At 36.5% G+C, this 19,068-nt stretch overlaps 1 protein-coding gene across 4 annotated transcripts in view; it reads left to right on the top strand.

The window, feature by feature from the left end:
- Positions 1–19,068, top strand: part of LRBA (LPS responsive beige-like anchor protein) — a 751,667-nt gene that overhangs the window by 75,901 nt on the left and 656,698 nt on the right. For all 4 annotated transcript variants that reach the window (XM_057546722.1, XM_057546725.1, XM_057546723.1 and 1 more), the window contains exons 3-5: positions 12,316–12,547; positions 12,765–12,865; positions 17,829–17,924. In XM_057546722.1, the coding sequence (XP_057402705.1) occupies positions 12,316–12,547; positions 12,765–12,865; positions 17,829–17,924 (429 nt within the window). The remainder of the gene's footprint in view (positions 1–12,315; positions 12,548–12,764; positions 12,866–17,828; positions 17,925–19,068) is intronic.

Below are 19,068 nucleotides of genomic sequence, written 5' to 3'. Positions count from 1 at the left end.
ATTTGTCTCATTAAAATTAACTTTCTTGAACTATTTTATTATTTAGACAAATGCAATAAAATAGCTACTATTGTTTATCCAGAGATATTATATTTCATAAAACAGGAATTGCTGTTCATCGTTTTTACTTCTGTTGTGTGTAGTCAGTTTAATTGTGTTTGGTTATCACTTTGTGATAGAATTTTTCTAAGGTACAAAATGAACTGTAGTCCCTTAAATTAAAACACACGCTTTTGAATCATATTAAAAACAAAGAGTTTTTGTTGTGTAGCTAAACAAGATAGCTTTTTCTGAAAACCCACTCATTCATTTATGCACCATTTGTTGAACCTCTTTATATTAGTTAGGTTTGTGTTCTGCTGAAAGTAGCAGAATACACATCTAATAGCAATTTCATGAAATATAGGTTTTATTTTTCTCACATAACAAGGAGTTTGGAAGCAGGCAGTTGCTGGTACTAGTGGTTCTACTTAATAATGCTTCAAGAGGTACATACTTTCTGCCTTTCCTTTTACCATTCTTTTTTTTTTTTTTTTAACTGCATTGGGTCTTTGTTGCTGCACGTGGGCTTTCTCTAGTTGCGGCAAGCGGGGGCTACTCTTCATTGCAGTGTGCAGGCTTCTCATTGCGGTGGCTTCTCTTGTTGCGGAGCAAGGCCTCTAGGTGTGCGGGCCTCAGTAGTGGCAGCATGTGGGATCAGTAGTTTGGTGCGTGGGCTCTAGGGCACGCAGGCTTCAGTAGTTGTGGCACGTGGGCTCAGTAGTTGTGGCTCACGGGCTCTAGAGTGCAGGCTCAGTAGTTGTGGCGCATGGGCTTAGTTGCTTTGTGGCATGTGGGATCTTCCCGGACCAGGGCTCAAACCTGTGTCCCCTGCATTGGCAGGTGGATTCTTAACCACTGTGCAGGGAAGTCCCCTTTTTACTATTCTTAATGTATTGGCGTTTTGTCTGTCCTTGTGCTTGTAAGCCACATGATAGCAAGATGACTGCTGTACCTCTGGGAATCATGTCTGTGTTCTAGGGAGGGAAGAAGGAAGAGGGCAAAAAGCTACTCCAGCTATATCTGTTTTCTTTTTATCAAGTGAAACCCTGGTTCATCCACCTTAGTGCCTTGTGAGTTTGTGTGTTACTTATGTTTTAGTTCCTCATCTGTTAAGTGGAGATATTGTGGTGGTGGTATTGTTGTTGTTGTTTTTTTTTTCGTGAGAGGTAATTAAAAATGATAATTCATGTAAAGTGCTTGACACAGTATGTAGTTTACAGTAATCGCTCCATGTGTGTTATTATTATTTTATATTATGTTATTAGTAATAGCTTGTATTTTTATTACTTGTATTTTTATGTGATTAGCTCACAGTAGTCACTCAATCCATTTATGCTATTATAGTTTTGTATTTTTAATCATTATTATTTATTTTATTTTGTACTAGGATTAAAAAAAAAAAGCACAGAAATATATAGGGTAAAAAAGTTTTCCCCAACTACTATTAACTGTTTGATTTGCAATTATATTGTTTATTGCTGTGTAACAAATTATCCCCAAACCTTGCAACTTAAAACAGTAATAAACATTTTTTTAAAAAAATTTATTTTATTTTATTTATTTATTTTTGGCTGTGTTGGGCCTTTGTTGCTGCGCGTGGGCTTTCTCTAGTTGCGGCGAGTGGGGGCTACTCTTCGTTGTGGTGCACAGGCTTCTTATTGCGGTGGCTTCTCTTGTTGTGGAGCACAGCCTCTAGGTGCCCGGGCTTCAGTAGTTGTGGCACACAGGCTCAGTAGTTGTGGCTCGTGAGCTCTAGAGCATAGGCTCAGTAGTTGTGGCGCACGGGCTTAGTTGCTCTGTGGCATGTGGGATCTTCCCAGACCAGGACTCGAACCCATTTCCTCTGTATTGGCAGGCAGATTCTTAACCACTGCACCATCAGGGAAGCCCAGTAATAAACATTTATCAGCTCACAGTTTCTGTGGGTCAGGAATTTAGGGGCAGATTGACTGGATAGTTCTAGGTCAGGGTCTCTCAGGAGGTTGCATTTAAGATTTTGGCTGGGGTTACAGTCGTCTGAAGGCTTAACTGAGGCTGGAGGACCTGCTTCCAAGGCTTCTTATGTGACTGGCAAGTTGGTGCTGAATATTGGTGGGAGGCCTCTGTTCCTCTCCAAGAGGGTCTGTCACAGAGCTGCTTGATTATCCTCATGACATGGTGGCTGATTTTCCTCAGAATGAGTGATACAAGGGAAGCCATAAAGTCCTTAATGACCTAGCCTTGGAAATCACACGTTACTTCTGCTGAACTCTGTTGGCACACTGAGCAGCTCTAATTTAATGTGGGAGATCGTCTGTCTTGCTTGGGTTTTAGACTGAATTGTTCATGAAGGGATAGGGGTTCATTAAAAAAAATATATATATGTATATTTATTTATTTATTTGGCTGCTTTAGGTCTTTGTTGCAGCATGCAGGATCTTCTGTTGTGGCGCGTGGGCTCTTCGTTGTGGTGCACAGTCCTCTCTAGTTGCGGCACACGGGCTTCTCTCTAGTTGTGGTGCACAGGCTCCAGAGCATGCGTGGTCAGTAGTTGTGGTGCATGGGCTCTCTAGTTGTGGCGTGCGGGCTCTCTAGTTGTGGTGCACGGGGTCAGTAGTTGTGGTGCACAGGTTTAGTTGCCCCATGGCATATGGGATCTTAGTTCCCCAACCAGGGATCAAACCCGTGTCCCCAGCATTGGAAGGTGGATTCCTAACCACCGACCCACCAGGGAAGTCTCGATAGGGGTTCATTTTGATGGATTTTGATTGCTCATATTTTCTTTTCCCTTGAAGTAATCTTAATTTAAGATGTCTCTTTCTTTGTCTAATTATTAAATTCTATAAATCGTAAAAAGAAACCTATGAAAAATAAGTAGGTTGTTTAAAACATTTACCTAAAAATGTGAAAGGCCTTCTAAATGTTTGTGTAAACATAGTTAATTCTGTCATATTATTCATAGCAATAAACTTCAAGAACACAATGCATTATCCTGTGTTTCTCAGAAAAGCTTTTGTAGAATGCTATTACTGTGAAAAGCTCTTGTCAAAAAAAAAAAAAAGTTAAAAGAAAAAAGAGATTTGTTTCATTGTCAGATAAGTTTTGGGAAGTCCATACATTGGTTACACATTTTTGACATTTATAATGCACAGTGGCATATTAAAGCTCTGAGAATTTTATCGTGTAAACATGTCTCACCTTGTTTAATCCAGTGTTTCTCAGGCTTATTTTAATCATAGAAACTTTTTGCTTAATACTGGTTTTGTACACATGCCATAGTGCAGTGAAAATTTCTAATTCTTATGAAAGGTACAATGAACAATGAGAGAGGAGAGGTTATTTACTACTTTCTGGTACATTTGGGGATTTAAAAAACTATAAAGGGGCTTCCCTGGTGGCGCAGTGGTTGAGAGTCTGCCTGCCAATGCAGGGGACACGGGTTCAAGTCCTGGTCTGGGAAGATTCCACATGCCGCGGAGCAACTGGGCCTGTGAGCCACAACTACTGAGCCTGCGCGTCTGGAGCCTGTGCTCTGCAACAAGAGAGGCCGCGACAGTGAGAGGCCCGCACACGACGATGAAGAGTGGCCCCCCGCTCACCGCAACTAGAGGAAGCCCTCGCACAGAAAACGGAGACCCAACACAGCCAAAAATAAAATAAAATAAAAATAATTAAAAAACTATAAAGATGATAATTTATTATCAGACATGCGTTTTGATTAATTTTCTATAGATAGTGAAGTTCACAAATTTTTCAAATACTTACTGTAGCTCACTATATAAAGAAACTTTAGAAAACCCAACTTAAATGTTAGATTATTAATGAAGATGTAAGGAAAGCATAAGGCTAGGAGTTAAATAGTCTGATTATAAGTTTTGGCTGTGAATTAATATACATTCTTTTTGTTCCTGTATAAATAGATGTGAAATAATTGATATATATGACTTACCTCGTTCTTGTAAGGATTAGTTACAATAGTAGAAATGGAAATTTTATATCAGTATAAGTGTGTTGGTAATATTACTGAAACTACTGATGCTTTTGGGCATTCTAACAAATTAATGAAAGACCCGAAAGACAGTAAGTGGAAGAAGGAAGACAAAAAACTCAAAGGGAGTAATTTTAAATGGCTGACAGGAAGTTATAATTGTTCCTTATGGAGTTTACTTTAATTCTCTTAATTTGCATATTTGGAATTTTATGATTGTAGAAAATCTTGATAATCTTTGTTAATATATTAGTGTAAGGCCTCCAAGCCCAGACCAGTCTCACTGTGAGATTATGGTATAATTCTATTCTTTTTACTCTTCCCGGGGTATTTGTGATTGTAGTATACATTACAGAATGCTAAGGATTAAAAATTTCTGTTCACCTCTTCTAATTTCCTTGTATTCCATGTCTTCTCCATCTGAATTCTACATTGTTGCCTCTAGTCAGTGGATTTTACTTTTCTCTTACCTTTGATATAAATGACTTGAGCTTGTTTTTTTAGATGTATTTTAAGCCATAGGTTTACTAAGACATACAGTAGAATACACCCTTTTTAGATGTACGGTTTTATGAAGTTTGACAGATGGATTTGCTTGGGTATCTAGTACCGTAATCAAGATATTGAAAATTTTATCGTCCCAAAGAAGTCCCTTCGTGTTTTTGTGTCGTTAATTCTGTCCCTCCTTCCTCAGCCCCTGGCAACCACTGATCTAACTTCTTTCCCTATACTTTTTTCTTTTCCAGAGCATCATATAAATGGTATCATACAATACGTAGCTTTTATGTCTAGCATCTTTGACTTAGTATTATGTTTTTGAGATTGATTTATATTGTTAATGGTATTGGTAATTTGTTCCTTATTATTGCTGATTAGTATTCTGTTGTATGGTTGTACCACAATGTGTTTATCCATTTACTAGTTGATGGACATTTGAATTGTTTCCAGTTTTTGGTGATTATGAATAAAACTGCTATAAACATTCACGTACAGATCTTTATGTGGACAAATGCTTTCATGAAATGGGTTGAGCTTTTTCAGGGATCTTAATACTTCATTATTTTATTGTTGAAACTTTAGTGCCTACTTTATCTTTTGGAGAGAGATTAAGATACTAGAAATAGGACTTCAGGTTTCTTGCTTATTGCACTGGGATATAGTAAGAACTCAAATTTGTTTCTTTAATTTTTAAATTATGAAAATAATGAATAATATTTAAACCTAATGGTATATATACTAAGGATCCATTACATGTCAAACATAGTGCTAAGATTAAAAAGGATAAAAAGTATTTTTTGAAATGGTTCCTATTTTCCGGGATCATCATTTATGCTCTTTGAGTGGAAAAGATTTATGGGAAATAATTGAAGAAGAAGTGGGGGACTTCCCTGGTGGTCCAGTGGTTAAGACTTCACCTTCCAGTGCAGGGGATGCGGGTTTGATCCCTGGTCCGGGAGCTAAGATCCCACATGCCTTGTGGCCAGAAAACTAAAACATAAGAAACAGAAGCAATATTGTAACAAATTAAATAAAGACTTTAAAAATGGTCCACATCAAAAAAATCTTTAAAAAAAGGTGATTAAAATTTGTGATACGAGGGCTTCCCTGGTGGCGCAGTGGTTGAGAACCTGCCTGCTAATGCAGGAGACGCAGGTTCGGGCCCTGGCCTGGGAAGATCCCACGTGCCGCGGAGCGGCTGGGCCCGTGAGCCACAGTTGCTGAGCCTGCGCGTCTGGAGCCTGTGCTCCGCAGCGGGAGAGGCCGCGATGGTGAGAGGCCTGCGCAGCGCGATGAAGAGTGGCCCCCACTTGCCACAACTAGAGAAAGCCCTCGCACAGAAACGAAGACCCAGCACAGCCAAAAATAAATAAATAAATAAATAAATTAATTAAAAAAAAAAAAAGTAACTGAAGTGAAAAACCAATTGAGGACACAAAAAAAACAAGGCAAAAAAAAAAAAAATTTGTGATACGAAAAAATAATGTATGATACTATTGAAATATTAGGTTAAATCATATGAAATTGTTATAGTCAGAAACATTTGAATATTGGTAATATAATATGGGTCATCCAGGTTTATTGTAAGCTGGAAAGGTCAGAATGGTTCTCAGAAGAGACAGGTCTTAAGAAAATGTTAAGATACAGTTCTTCAAACGATACAGGAAAGTGAGAAGCCAATCGTAGAGAATAGCAAATTTAACCTAATTTTCTGAAATGAGAAATTTCTTGTATTAGACTAAATATTCTGTAATTCCTAGGACCTGGATATAGTTTTTAAAAATCATAGTTTTAGAAGGGACAATGGAGAATCAGAGTGAAGTGCTTAAAAAGAAAATTTGTTTAATCCAACCCTTACTGTTGAAAGTATTTTATAATTCATATTGGATCCTAAAATAGCAGATTTGATTGCCAGTACCTAAAAATTAGGATATATTTTAGACTCTTATATTTGTGTGAAATTCTTTGGATGGGATATGTCATTTTACTAAGGGTCATAATTACTGTAATTCATAATGAACTTATTGCCTTTTCTTACATGTATTACATCTAGTTCATAATTATTTCTACTTATATCTGTAGCAGTGAGAGAAACACCTTGCTGTCTTTACTTACATAAATTAAAATTCCAGCAGAGAGAAATATTACTATCCAGGAAATTTCCGATCTGAAAGTAGACCTGACATTACCAAAATAAGTCTGATTATATTACTGTAGTATCTGTAGTGTTAAATTTTGTGTAAGAATTGGGGCTTTTTGTGTTCAAATTCTGAGGATTCACAGTATTGATGACTACTAGAAAGGGCTCAGTTATTATAGATGAATATACCATCTTTCCTTCCTTTACTTTTGGACCTTTCTATTAAACAGATGTTTGTCCTCGTATTATCCTCTATGTCTCTCAACCTCTCTTTCATATTGCCTCTCTCTCTTGCCTTCTGGGACTTTGCTTAGCTCTTTTAGTTCCCAGATTTTTTTTTTTTTTTTTTTTTTGGCTGCACGGTGTGGCACATGGGATGTCAGTTGCCCAACCAGGGATCGAACCTGTGCCCCCTGCAGTGGAAGTGCTGAGTCTTAACCACTGGACCGCCAGGGAAGTCCCTCAACAATATATTTTTTATTTTTGAAAAACTGAGAACAAATTACAGAACTATTTCTGAAAGGAAAGTGAAGTGCTGTCTCTATTAAATGAAGGTGCTGGGAGGAGGTAAGCTGAACAGAGTTTCTAGGTCATGGTCTGGCTTTTTAAAGAGTTATATGAACCCTTACTGGGATATTTAGTAGGCATCATCAAAAATGAACCCTAGGGAATACAGAGGTGTATCAGTTTGCTAGGGCTGCTGTAGCACAGTACCAAAAATTGGATGGCTTAGACAAAATATAGGAAATATCTAGTTAGGGGCATAAGCTGCGATTGTCCTCTGTCCAGTTTCTGCTATACTGTACTCCTGCTACATCTTTGAGGAAAAATTTAGCAAGTTTCCAGGGAAAACATAGCTTTACTTTGAAGTATTAGAATTTTCTATGTATGATAGTCTTTCCAGTTTTATAAATCTTTTGAAGAGAAAATAATTATTTTTGGTCTATATTTCTTGTTTTTTTGAAAATACAAGTGACTTAGGTTTAATGACTAATTTCAGCTTAAAGCCTTTTATTAATGTAACCGTTGTGAAGAAAATAATCTTTGTGCCCAATTAAAGTCCTAATACAAATCTTGTGAAGGTTTATTTAGATTCTTTGAATAATACACTTTAAAATTTCTATAATCTTGTACATTAAACTGTAACCTATAGGAAGCATGTTATGCCACCCTGAAGGTGGCTATATAAATTGTTTATGAGGTTCAGACCAAGACTAAAATATGTTGAAATGGAGAGTTTTGAAAAACGTTCTGTATAGCAAAGGAGACCAAATCATGCTAAAATGCAGAAAAAGACTATACATCAGTTTCCAGGCTACATTATTCAAAAAAATACAACCATAAAAAAGGTAATAAGATTACATTTTCACATTTCATGGCTAGTAAAGTGCATTAGGCTGCTCAGATATTTATAACTTACTGTGACATTTGGGAAGATTACATTTTGTAGTGCACAGCCATTACTACAGCTCACATAATAACTAGCCAGTGCCTAGACTTAGATTATGATCCCTGTCATTGGAAACAAATTTGTGTTTTGAAGGTTGATCAGTTTCAAATAACTATTAGAAAGGGTTAATGTGACATGCTGTAGACCCTGTGCATGCTTTTTAGGTATAATAGATATGCATACATATAGTATATCAAATATGCCACAGATTTGTATGTACCAATTTCTGTCCTCAATTTTCTCCTTGAAAGGCATATTTTATAATATTTAAAGCAAAGGAGAAATATTTAAAACACCTGTCTGGATACTGCTCTCACAGTATAAACTCAATTTAAAATCTGGTGAAATATTTAGAGGTTTTTTGGAAATTACTTTCAAAAATTAATTCTATAGCTTCTTGGAAGGGTGGTTACTGATGGTAATAAACACAGATCAAAATGAAAGATTGATGTAATATTAAGGGGAAGGTAAGGTAACTTAAGTTAGTTGCAACTAGGATTTTTAAAAATAATAAATTTATTTATTTATTTATTTATTTAATTTATTTATGGCTGCATTGGGTCTTTGTTGCTGCGCACCGGCTTTCTCTAGTTCTGGTGAGCGGGGGCTACTCTTTGTTGTGGTGCGCGGGCTTCTCAATGAGGTGGCTTCCCTTGTTGCGGGGCATGGGCTCAAGGCGCACTGGCTTCAGTAGTTGCAGCACGTGGGCTCAGTAGTTGTGGCTCGCGGGCTGTAGAGCGCAGGCTCAGTAGTTGTGGTGCACGGGCTTAGTTGCTCTGCGGCATGTGGGATCTTCCTGGACCAGGGCTTGAACCCATGTCCCCTGCATTGGCAGGTGGATTCTTAACCACTGCGCCACCAGGGAAGTCCTGCAACTAGGTTTTTGACCTATTCAGATCTGTGTGGAGGATGTCCAAAAGTGTATGTATACTACAAACTCTCCCCTGGCCCTCGTTCCCCAGATGCTCAGTTACCTCTTCAGAGGCAGTCACTATTTAGTTTCTTGTGTATTGTTCTTAGGCATATGTCTGTATGTATATGTTTTACACTCAAATTGTAGCCTACTGTCATGCTTTTTTCCACTTCAATTTTCTCACCTAAACAATGTATTTTAGAGATCTTTTTCTGTCAAATGGAACTCCCTCATTATTTTCAATGGCTGCATCATGTTCCATTATATGGTTAAACACAACTTTACTTTATAATATGTTTTTTTTGGGGAGGTATTGTTTCTTCTATTTTCTATTAAAATGCTAAAATGAAGTTCTTGTGTGGAACATCATTACCTAAATATATCTGTGGAATAAATTTCTAGTTGTTAAGGTAGCCATTTGTGCTTGCTTCTATTTAGCATAATTCTTTTGAGACTGATTCATATGGTTAACTGTAATCAATATTTTCATTACCAAATAATTTTGTCATTTATAGAAATTTTTCAGTTTTCCAGATATATATCATATCATCTGAAAATAGTTGGAATTTAAATCCTCTGTTCTGATATTTATACATGTTGCTGCCTTTTGACCAAATGTGACTTCTGTATCTCCAGAATAATATCAAATGATAGTAATGATAGTGCATCCAAGTCTTGTTTCTGACTTTCATGAGAATCATTCCAATTTTCCTATATGGACATAATGCTGGCTTTTTGGGTGTATTTTATTATTAAAGGAAGTCTTTTAAAATTAATTAATGTAGAAAGTTTGGTGGAAATATAAAACCACCATTTAGCTATGCCACAGTATTTACAGTTGCAGGTAAGAGCCATCGATGGACGCTAAAAAGTATGGTGAGAAACAAGATATTTGTATAGTCTCAAAGTATTCTTTACAAGAATGCTTAATAATTTAAAAATGAAAGATAGTCACTTTAAAATGGAAAAAGTTTGACAGACACCTCTTTAAGCAGGTGATCAAAGCTAACTTCACCAATAGCGAGACATACTGACTTCAGGTACTATCTGAAATGATACACCGAGAAGGACACACATCACTTCTGGGGTGTTTTTACCAAAAATGCATAGGCTGAATTTAAACATGAAGAAATGTTCAGATTGGAAGACAGTCTATAAAATAACTGGCAAATACACTTCAAAATTGTCAAATTCATGAAAGTCAAAGAATGCCTGTGCAACTGTCTTGGTTTGGAGAAGACTAAGAGGATGCTGATCCTGGATCAGGAAAAGGACATTAGTGTGACAAGTGTCAATATTTGAGTAAGATCTGTAGTATTGTACCTGGTTTTAATGACTGTATTATGATGATGTAATATATTCACATTAGAGGAAGCTGGTTAAAGGGTATACAGGAACTGTATACTATTTCGCAATTTTTGAATGTCTGAATTATTTCAGAATAAAAAGTTAAAGACAAAACAAGCAAAAAATAGTCACAAATAATCACAAAATCAAAAAAAAAAATCTCTATTAGACTTCTTATGTAGCTTACAGAATTTTGGGGAGCACTTAGGGAACCAAGCACGTATACTTCATAGCCAAGACCATGTAGCTAGGAGAATTGGCCCAATTACACCAAGGGACTCTTTTAGCAGAAACCCATCTGTCATCTCTTTATGCCGCATGTTACTGATTATGCAAAGAATTGTACACTAAAATCTCTGCCAGAGCTTTCCTAGAAAAACCAAAAGCCTTATGACTGTGCTTGCTAGGAATTCTTATCTCCTTGCATGCAGATACTGCCTCCTGTTTTTCATTTTTCCATTTTTTCTTTCTCATGCCAGTGTGTATCTTTGACAGAACCTGGGACACATATCAGTCCATGGCTGCAAGGAGTTTTAATTGATTTCCTAGTTCTGTCCCATCTTTGCTTTTCTGAAGTAAACTCTACTTGGTCATGTCTGTTATTCTTTTTTTAATTAATTTATTTGGTTGTGCCTGGTCTTAGTTGTGGCACACGGGCTCCTTAGTTGCGGCTCATGGGCTCCTTTAGTTGCGGCTGGCAGGCCCCTTAGTTGCGGCTCATGGGCTCCTTAGTTGCGGCTTGCCGGCTCCTTAGTTGTGGCACATGGGCTCGTTAGTTGTGGCAGGCGGCCTCCTTAGTTGTGGCATGTGAACTCTTAGTTGCAGCATGCATGTGGGATCTAGTTCCCTGACCAGGGATCGAAGCTGGGTCCCCTGCATTGGGAGCACGGAGTCCTAACTGCTGCGTCACCAGGGTAGTCCCTGTCTTATGAGCTGTTGGATTTTGTTTTGTACAATTCACTTTCTCCTAATTCTTGCCTACCTTTTAGGTTTAGGAAAGCATAATGAAAAATGAAGGTGTATTCAGAAGGACAGGAGTGTAGGTGGATCATGTATGTAACTGTTCTGACAGAGATCTTTAAAAAGATCTAGTTACAAAAGATAGCCTTGCAAAGGTAATTCTAAAAGTATTTTAATTCCTTTAAACAATTGGGGTTTGTTAAAATTAAAAAACTTTCCCTCTGTGAGGATGCTATTGGTGAGATGGCAGGGTAGGAATAGGTCAGTACAGCTTTCTCTGGGTGGATTTTCTGATAGCAATATCAATGAAATAAATTTTCTTGATTACTGACTTTGAGTGTGTGACTAAGTTTAAGTTATGTTTAAGTTATCCTGATTATTGACAGGGGGGATCAAAGTGGATAGGTGTAATAAACCAAGAATTTGACAAATAAAAATTACATGTTTTGTGTCCACTCTAAGCCTTTTTCAGCTTTTCATTTTTGCTATGAGCTCATACATGTACAAGTAGCAAAGGACATTTAGGTTGCTGTGAGTAGCTCACAGATTACCTAATTCATAAATGAAACATTGAATTAGAAGCAATTATAGAGCTAAGTTAGATCTTTATTAGTATCAGGGCAGTGGTAGTGATTTACCTAAACATCCTCCATTTGTTGAAAATACTTCCATTTTTATATTCTAAGTCTCGCTTGACTTTGTGCTATCTTAACTTGAAGATTTCTTTAGAAGCTTTATTTTTTTAGAGCTGTGTGTGTTTCTGTGTGTGTGTGTGTGTGTGTGTGTGTATTAAAGATCTTTTTATTGTTGTAGAGGGTAGAGAAGAATGTGTATGGGAGCACTGAATCCTAATCACTAGACTACCAGGGAAGAGAAGAATGTATATGAATAGTTACTGTGAATCTAAAGCTTAGGAGTGCACTCTAGTTATATTGAAGAAGTATTAATGCTTTTAATGTTTTTTTTTTCCTTTCCCTCCTTCCCACTGCCCCTGGAAGTTGGTAGGAGGGCAATTTGATTTAGAAATGAATTTCATTATTCAAGAAGGTGAGAGTATCATCTGCATGGTGGACCTATTAGAGAAATGTGATGTTACTTGCCAAGCAGAAGTCTGGAGCATGTTTACAGCCATTCTGAAGAAAAGCATACGAAATCTTCAGGTCTGCACTGAAGTAGGCCTTGTTGAGAAAGTGCTTGGGAAAATTGAAAAAGTTGACAATATGATAGCAGGTATGACTTTCCATAATACAATGGTTGTGAAGAAATGAAGTTTGATTCTTAAGTACTCTATTTTTCTTATTTAATAATATTTATTAAATAAATATTGAGCATCTAACATGTACCTGGAACTTTAGTGTCCAAAGTGTTAAGTAAGCACCATATATTTTAATCTTTCAAGAAATGTAAGTAGCTTAATTATTTTATTTTTTGCTTTCTTTGTTTCCAGATCTTTTAGTTGACATGTTGGGAGTGCTGGCTAGCTACAATTTGACAGTTCGAGAACTAAAGCTGTTCTTCAGTAAACTTCAAGGAGATAAAGGACAATGGGTAAACTTAAATACTCTTTGATATTTGAAACTATTCCACTCCCCAAACATATTAGTAGCTTTTAAGCAATTGATATTGTTGCACAGGGAGTAAATGTCAAATTGAGGGGGAGAGATCAGTTAGAATAGCATTTAGCCCTCTACAGCTACTTTTGCCATCACCTGACACAGGTGTGGACTAAGAGAACTGGGTGTTCCAGGCAGGTTGGTAATTTGGTCCTTCTTCAAATGTTTTAAATAATTTTTATTTTTTAAAAATTTCAGCATTTTAAGATTCAACATAAAAAGTCAGCATTAGTTAGAGGAAAAGGGTAAGGACAGAGAAGTACAAATGTTGGGTAGCAGCATCTAGCTTCTCTTTCTATCAGTCTGAGTAGTTTAAACTTGAATAACCCACTCAGTGAACAAAAGCCCTGTGGTTAATTGGATCCACCCTCTTTAGATGCAATTTCATGGTCCTTTGCAATGGGTGGTAGCGGTCAACTGATTTTGAACTCCAGGTGCCTTATCAAACTGTTCTTCCTACTCTTTAGTTACTTATGCCTTAGAGGAATATTAGTAAATATTTTCTCCATTTTTGTTGCACTTCTAGGCTTGTTTTAGAGCTCTTTAGAAATCATTGCCTGCAGCAACTACTCAGCCGCTGATCCTTAATCTGCCTCTGTTTAAGTATATCTAAATTTGTGCTCTGCAATTATACACTCTAATTTATTGTATTAAAATGATTGGACTCTTTAGCTTCTTTGTATTGAACTTTAGTTCTCTGCCTGCTTTTAAGATTTTTATCACTGATTTGCAGTGATTTTATTATGTTTCTTGGTGTGGTTTACCTTGTATTTATCCTTATTACGGGTTCTTGCATCTGTGGGCTTATAATTTTCATCAAATTTGGAAACATTTTGATCATTATTTCTTCAAATATCATTTTCTTGTCCCTCTACCCCTCTTTCTGGGAGTCCAGTTACATGTTTTTTGAACTTCTTGGTAGTGCCCCTTAGGTCACTGAGATCTGTTCACATTTTTTTTTTTTTTTTAGTCTTTTCTCTTTGTGCTTCATTTTATTTTACTTATTTTTTAAATAAATAAATTTATTTATTTATTTATTGGCTGTGTTGGGTCTTGGTTGCTGCGCCCGGGCTTTCTCTAGTTGCGGTGACTGGGAGCTACTCTTTGTTGCGGTGCACAGGCTTCTCAATGCAGTGGCTTCTCTTGTTGTGGAGCACGGGCTCTAGGCATGCGGGCTTCAGTAGTTGTGGCTCATGGGCTTAGTTGCTCCATAGCATGTGGGATCTTCCCGGAGCAGGGCTTGAACCCATGTCCCCTGCATTGGCAGGCAGATTCTTAACCACTGTGCCACCAGGGAAGTCCCTGTACTTCATTTTAGATTGCTTTTATTGCTATATTTTTAAGGCAGTTGATCTTTTCTTCTGTAATGTGTTAACAGCCATTAAAATTTTTAGATTTCCGATACTTTTAATCTGTCAGTTCTATTTGGTTCTTTTTAATATCTTTCATTTGTTCCCTCATTCTTGTTTTCCTTTAAATCATTGAGAATATGTAGCATATTAATAGTTGCTTTAATGTTCTCATCCACTAATTCTGTCATCTCTGTCATTTTCTACATCAGTTTTTTGCTCACTCATTCTGCTTTTACTTGTAGGTCATATTTTCCTGTTTTATACTAGCGATTTTAGACATAGTGATGTTAGTCATAGTGAGTTATTCCCTGTTGAGTGCTGGATTCTGTCATAGTTCTTTTAAGACTGTTAGACTGCTTTTGCAGGGAGGTAAGTTACTTGTGGATTAACTTTATTCTTTCAGGCTAGTTTAAAAGTTTTTTGGGTCAGCCAATCTAGGCTGTTACTCTAGGGCTTATTATTGTTAGGGCAGCCTTATTCTGGCCTGACTTCTCTAGGGTCTCTGTGAGTGACCCTAAGTCTCAGACATCAGGCAAGCAAGACTGTGGTCTCTCCACAGTGCCTAGTAGGGTCTCAGCAATTCCTGGCTCTGTATTTGCTCTGGGAATTCTTTGACTTATGGCTGTCAAAATCTTGGCCACCCCACCTTGTTGAGTTTTAAGGTAGAAATGAAAGTTTGGTATTATGCCAAAGGGTCAGTGCAGATTTCTGGAGTTCCTTCTCTGCATAGGTCCTTCCTCTGTAGTACTCTGCCCTGAAGGTTCTGTCCACCTCAGGCTACCCATCCTCTAATTTCTGCCTCATCAACTCAATGAGAATTTCAAGTTCTATTTGGTTTCCTTCTCCCTGTGCAATGATATGTGATAAGGAAATTGACTGCAGGTAGAAAGTCTGGGTAATCTCATGACTCATTTTGTTTCCCTTTCTCAAGGATCACAGTCTTGAGCTAGTCTGAAAACAGTTTTAGTTTCATACATTTTGTCCAGTTTTCAAGTTGATTATGGTGAGTTGGAAAGTGTAGGTCCTGTTACTGTGTCATGTCCAGAAGAAGAAGTATACTGGTTTGATTTTGGTTTTTATTTATATTCAAATAATTTATTTATTCTGAATATGTAATTAGAACATTTTTTGTTATATTGGTGAATATAGAAAACTGTAAGAAAATAGGAAAGGATATGAACAGATATCTGTTTACAGAGATAGAAACTCCACAATCAAATAAACATTAAATCACTAATAATTAGAGATGTTCAAATGAAAGCAGTATTTATATGTCACCTTACATCATTTGTATCAAGAATTATAGAGTTGGATAATAGCAAGTATAATTGGAGGGATAGAGTTATTTTAAAGCTATGTGCTACTGGTTGGAATGAACACCAAAGGAGCCAACCTCAAGAGTAATCTAGTACTAGTTAGTCACTTAAATTATACCCATATCCAATGAATTAGTAGTTTGCTCCTGAGTGCATGTTCCAAGAAATTCTCACATAGTTCTGTAAGGAAATATGTATGAGAATGTTCACTGAAGCATTATTTTTGATGGCAGTGAATTGTCAACATGTGTTTATCGTTAGGAGAATAGATAGATAAAATGTATTGGATGCATAGAATAGATTATTATATAGCAGTTAGAATCAATGAACAGAGTAATAAGAATAGATACCAAAAAGCAGGAAGAAAGTAAGAAATAGAATGATATATCTAACCCAACATCATTTAAATTTTAAGTATAGTCACACAGAAACACATTTTTAAAGGAACACATACAAAAAGATTAAGCATGTTAATGTAGCTGCTTATGGGAGGGAAAAAAATAATGAACTATTAATAAAACAAGAGCAGGGCCTTGCTCAGAGCTTATGTAGCTTTTGCTAGCATATCAGTGCAGTGAAAAATCCCTATATCTGAATCTGTGTCTGCTTTTTTGATTATTACTTTAGCACAGATTTTTATATGTGGAAATAGTGTATCAATGGGTGAACATTTTTAAAGACTCTTGAATTATTTTCTGAAAGACTTTCTTAGTATACAATCCCCTAGCAGTATCTGTGGATTAAGTGCTTGTCTTAATGTATTCTTTTTGATTGGTTTATAGAAAAGGAAATTTTGAGGATTGATTTCTCTAGAAATGCTACAAAGTTATATTTTTATTTTTGACTGCATATTATTTTTGGTGATTTCATTTTAGAATTTATTTTAAAAAATCATTGTGATTGTAGTAACTTGTTATTACACTTTTGTAATTGAACAGTGTGGTTAATTGAAAATTTCTTGATCACTTACGAATGAAGCTTTCCACTTAACATTTAGGTAAAAGATTGCCAAACTCTTTTAGATAGTTATTAATGATAATTTAGAGCAGCTACCAGATAAGATGAAGGCAAGCCAGTGATTTCACTAGTAGTTTGACACTGTTTTGAACTTTTAACTTGTAAGAGGAATGTACTACACTTTGTCTTATTTGCTTGTAAACTGATTGAAATGATAAGGTATATCTGATTGTCCTTTGCTTTTCCTAAATGTAAATGTGCCTTTTCGTTTTAGCTGTTGGTTGTTTAATGTATTAGAGGAGACTTGTGGGTCAGAGGCATTAATCAAATAAATGTAATGTTACAACTTCTATACATGCTGAATAGTAGAGCTATATTGTAGAATGAAATGTGATAGGGAGATTTGATCCATTCTTAGAGGTCAGGGAAGACTGCCCTGAGAAGTGACCATTAAGATGAACTTCAATGGATGGGTAAGATTTATTTAGTTAAGGGGAGGGGGGAATAGGCCTAGTGAGAACATTTTAAGCAGAAGGAATAGCTTGTGCTCAGGCCCTATTATGGGAAGAAGACAGAGAAGGCATTGTAGATAGAGTGCAGAGAGAGGCAAAAGAGGTTAAGGAGATATGTAAAGTATCTTGTGGGCCATGTTAGGGATTTTGGTCTTTATTTTAAAGACAGTGGGAAGCTATAGGAGAGATAGAATAATGTAACAGTGAAAGTGTAGTAATTAAAAGCATGGACTCTGGAGTCAGACCGAGTTCTGATCCTATCCTTGTCACTTACTACCTGTATGACCTTGGACATGTTCCTCTGCCTCAGATTCCTCCTTTGTAAAATGGAGTGATAATAACCCCTAGTGTGGTTATGAGGCTAAAATATTTTATTGTTTTTAAAGTGCCTTTAACAGTGGGACTTGGTAAGCATTATTTTTTGGTGAAATTAAAAAGTACTTTAAAAAGGGATGAGTAGTGGGTTGATGTAGTTTGTAATTTTAAAAGGTCATTTTTGCTGTAGTGTGGAGAAGAGTTATGTGTCAAATGCTGTTGGCTCATATTTATCCAACGCCTCATAAAAAAAAAGTGGCATAGAGTGCATTGTTTATTTCTTTAAGGTAGTTGAAAATAACCTTCCTTTGGTTATTTTATATGCTTTTTAGCTTACAGAATTATTTAGTTATTTGGGGGTATATTAAAGTATGTCTGTACTAAAAGTAGGTTTTTTTGTTTTATGGTGAATAATGTGGTTAATGAATTGTTGATTATTTTCATAGCCTCCACATGCTGGAAAGTTGCTGTCTGTGTTAAAGCACATGCCACAGAAGTATGGTCCCGATGCCTTTTTCAACTTTCCAGGAAAGAGTGCTGCAGTAAGTAAATCTTAATGAGGAAATCACTTGAAGTTCTTTTTTCTTTCTTTTGCTTCCTGAAAGTATGGCCTTGTAAACACTCCTGACAGGTTCTGTGTTAGGTAGCAACTTCTTTGCACAGCCTAACTTAATCTTTACAGCAATTGTGCATGTTACTTTTTCCTGACTGCTTTAGAGGTGAAGAAATAGAGGCTCTAAGAAGTTAAGAAAGCTGTCCACTCACCCCTTGGGGCCTCAGTGGAATAAGAACCCAATTCTTTTCAACATAAGCCATTTTGTCTTATGAATTTTATCTCTGCATTCTCAAATAGAAATTTATGGACTTGAGGACATGGGGAGGGGGAAGGGTAAGCTGGGACGAAGTGAGAGAGTGGCATGGACATATATACACTACCATATGTAAAATAGATAGCTAGTGGGAAGCAGCCACATAGCACAGGGAGATCGGCTCAGTGCTTTGTATCCACCTAGAGCGGTGGGATAGGGAGGGTGGGAGGGAGACGAAAGAGGGAGGGGATATGGGGATATATGTATATGTATAGCTGATTCACTTTGTTATACAGCAGAAACTAACACACCATTGTAAAGCGATTATACTCCAATAAAGATTTAAAAAAAAAGAAAGAAATTTATGTGTAACACTTTCAGTTTTATCTTTCTGAAAATCTTTCTTTAGCTTACATTTCCTGATTCCTGTTTCTTTTGCACCTGAGAGTTACTCTTGGAAACTTTCTAGGCAAGTTTTTCTAACCTGTGTGTTTCCATATAATATCAATCTCAGCATTCTTGTAATCTGTTGATCAGTTTATAAATAAGACAGTTATGTATGGCAGTAATATCTGTAATGTTTCAAAATATTATAGGATTACATTATATAATGTATATGTGTAATTTATGGAAGCTTTTTTACCTCCTCATTATTACATTGGTTTGCCTGTTACAAGCATACAATTTTTGAAGATATTTCAGCCTATTCTTCTTCTGAGGTTACCTTTTATTCATTTTTTACTTTTGTTCTCATAATATCCTACTTGCTTAAGGCCCCTATATAGCCAGGCAATACCTGCAGAAAGAAGAGAGTGTTTTGAAAGGATATTTGTGATATTTGAATGCTTCACACAAAATACACAGTTTTCTTTGGAAA

This window comes from Balaenoptera acutorostrata, chromosome 5, assembly GCF_949987535.1.
Source record: "Balaenoptera acutorostrata chromosome 5, mBalAcu1.1, whole genome shotgun sequence".
Lineage (NCBI taxonomy): Eukaryota > Metazoa > Chordata > Mammalia > Artiodactyla > Balaenopteridae > Balaenoptera > Balaenoptera acutorostrata.
The sequence above is the reverse complement of the archived record's forward strand: the minus strand, read 5'-3'. Positions and strand labels throughout refer to the sequence as shown.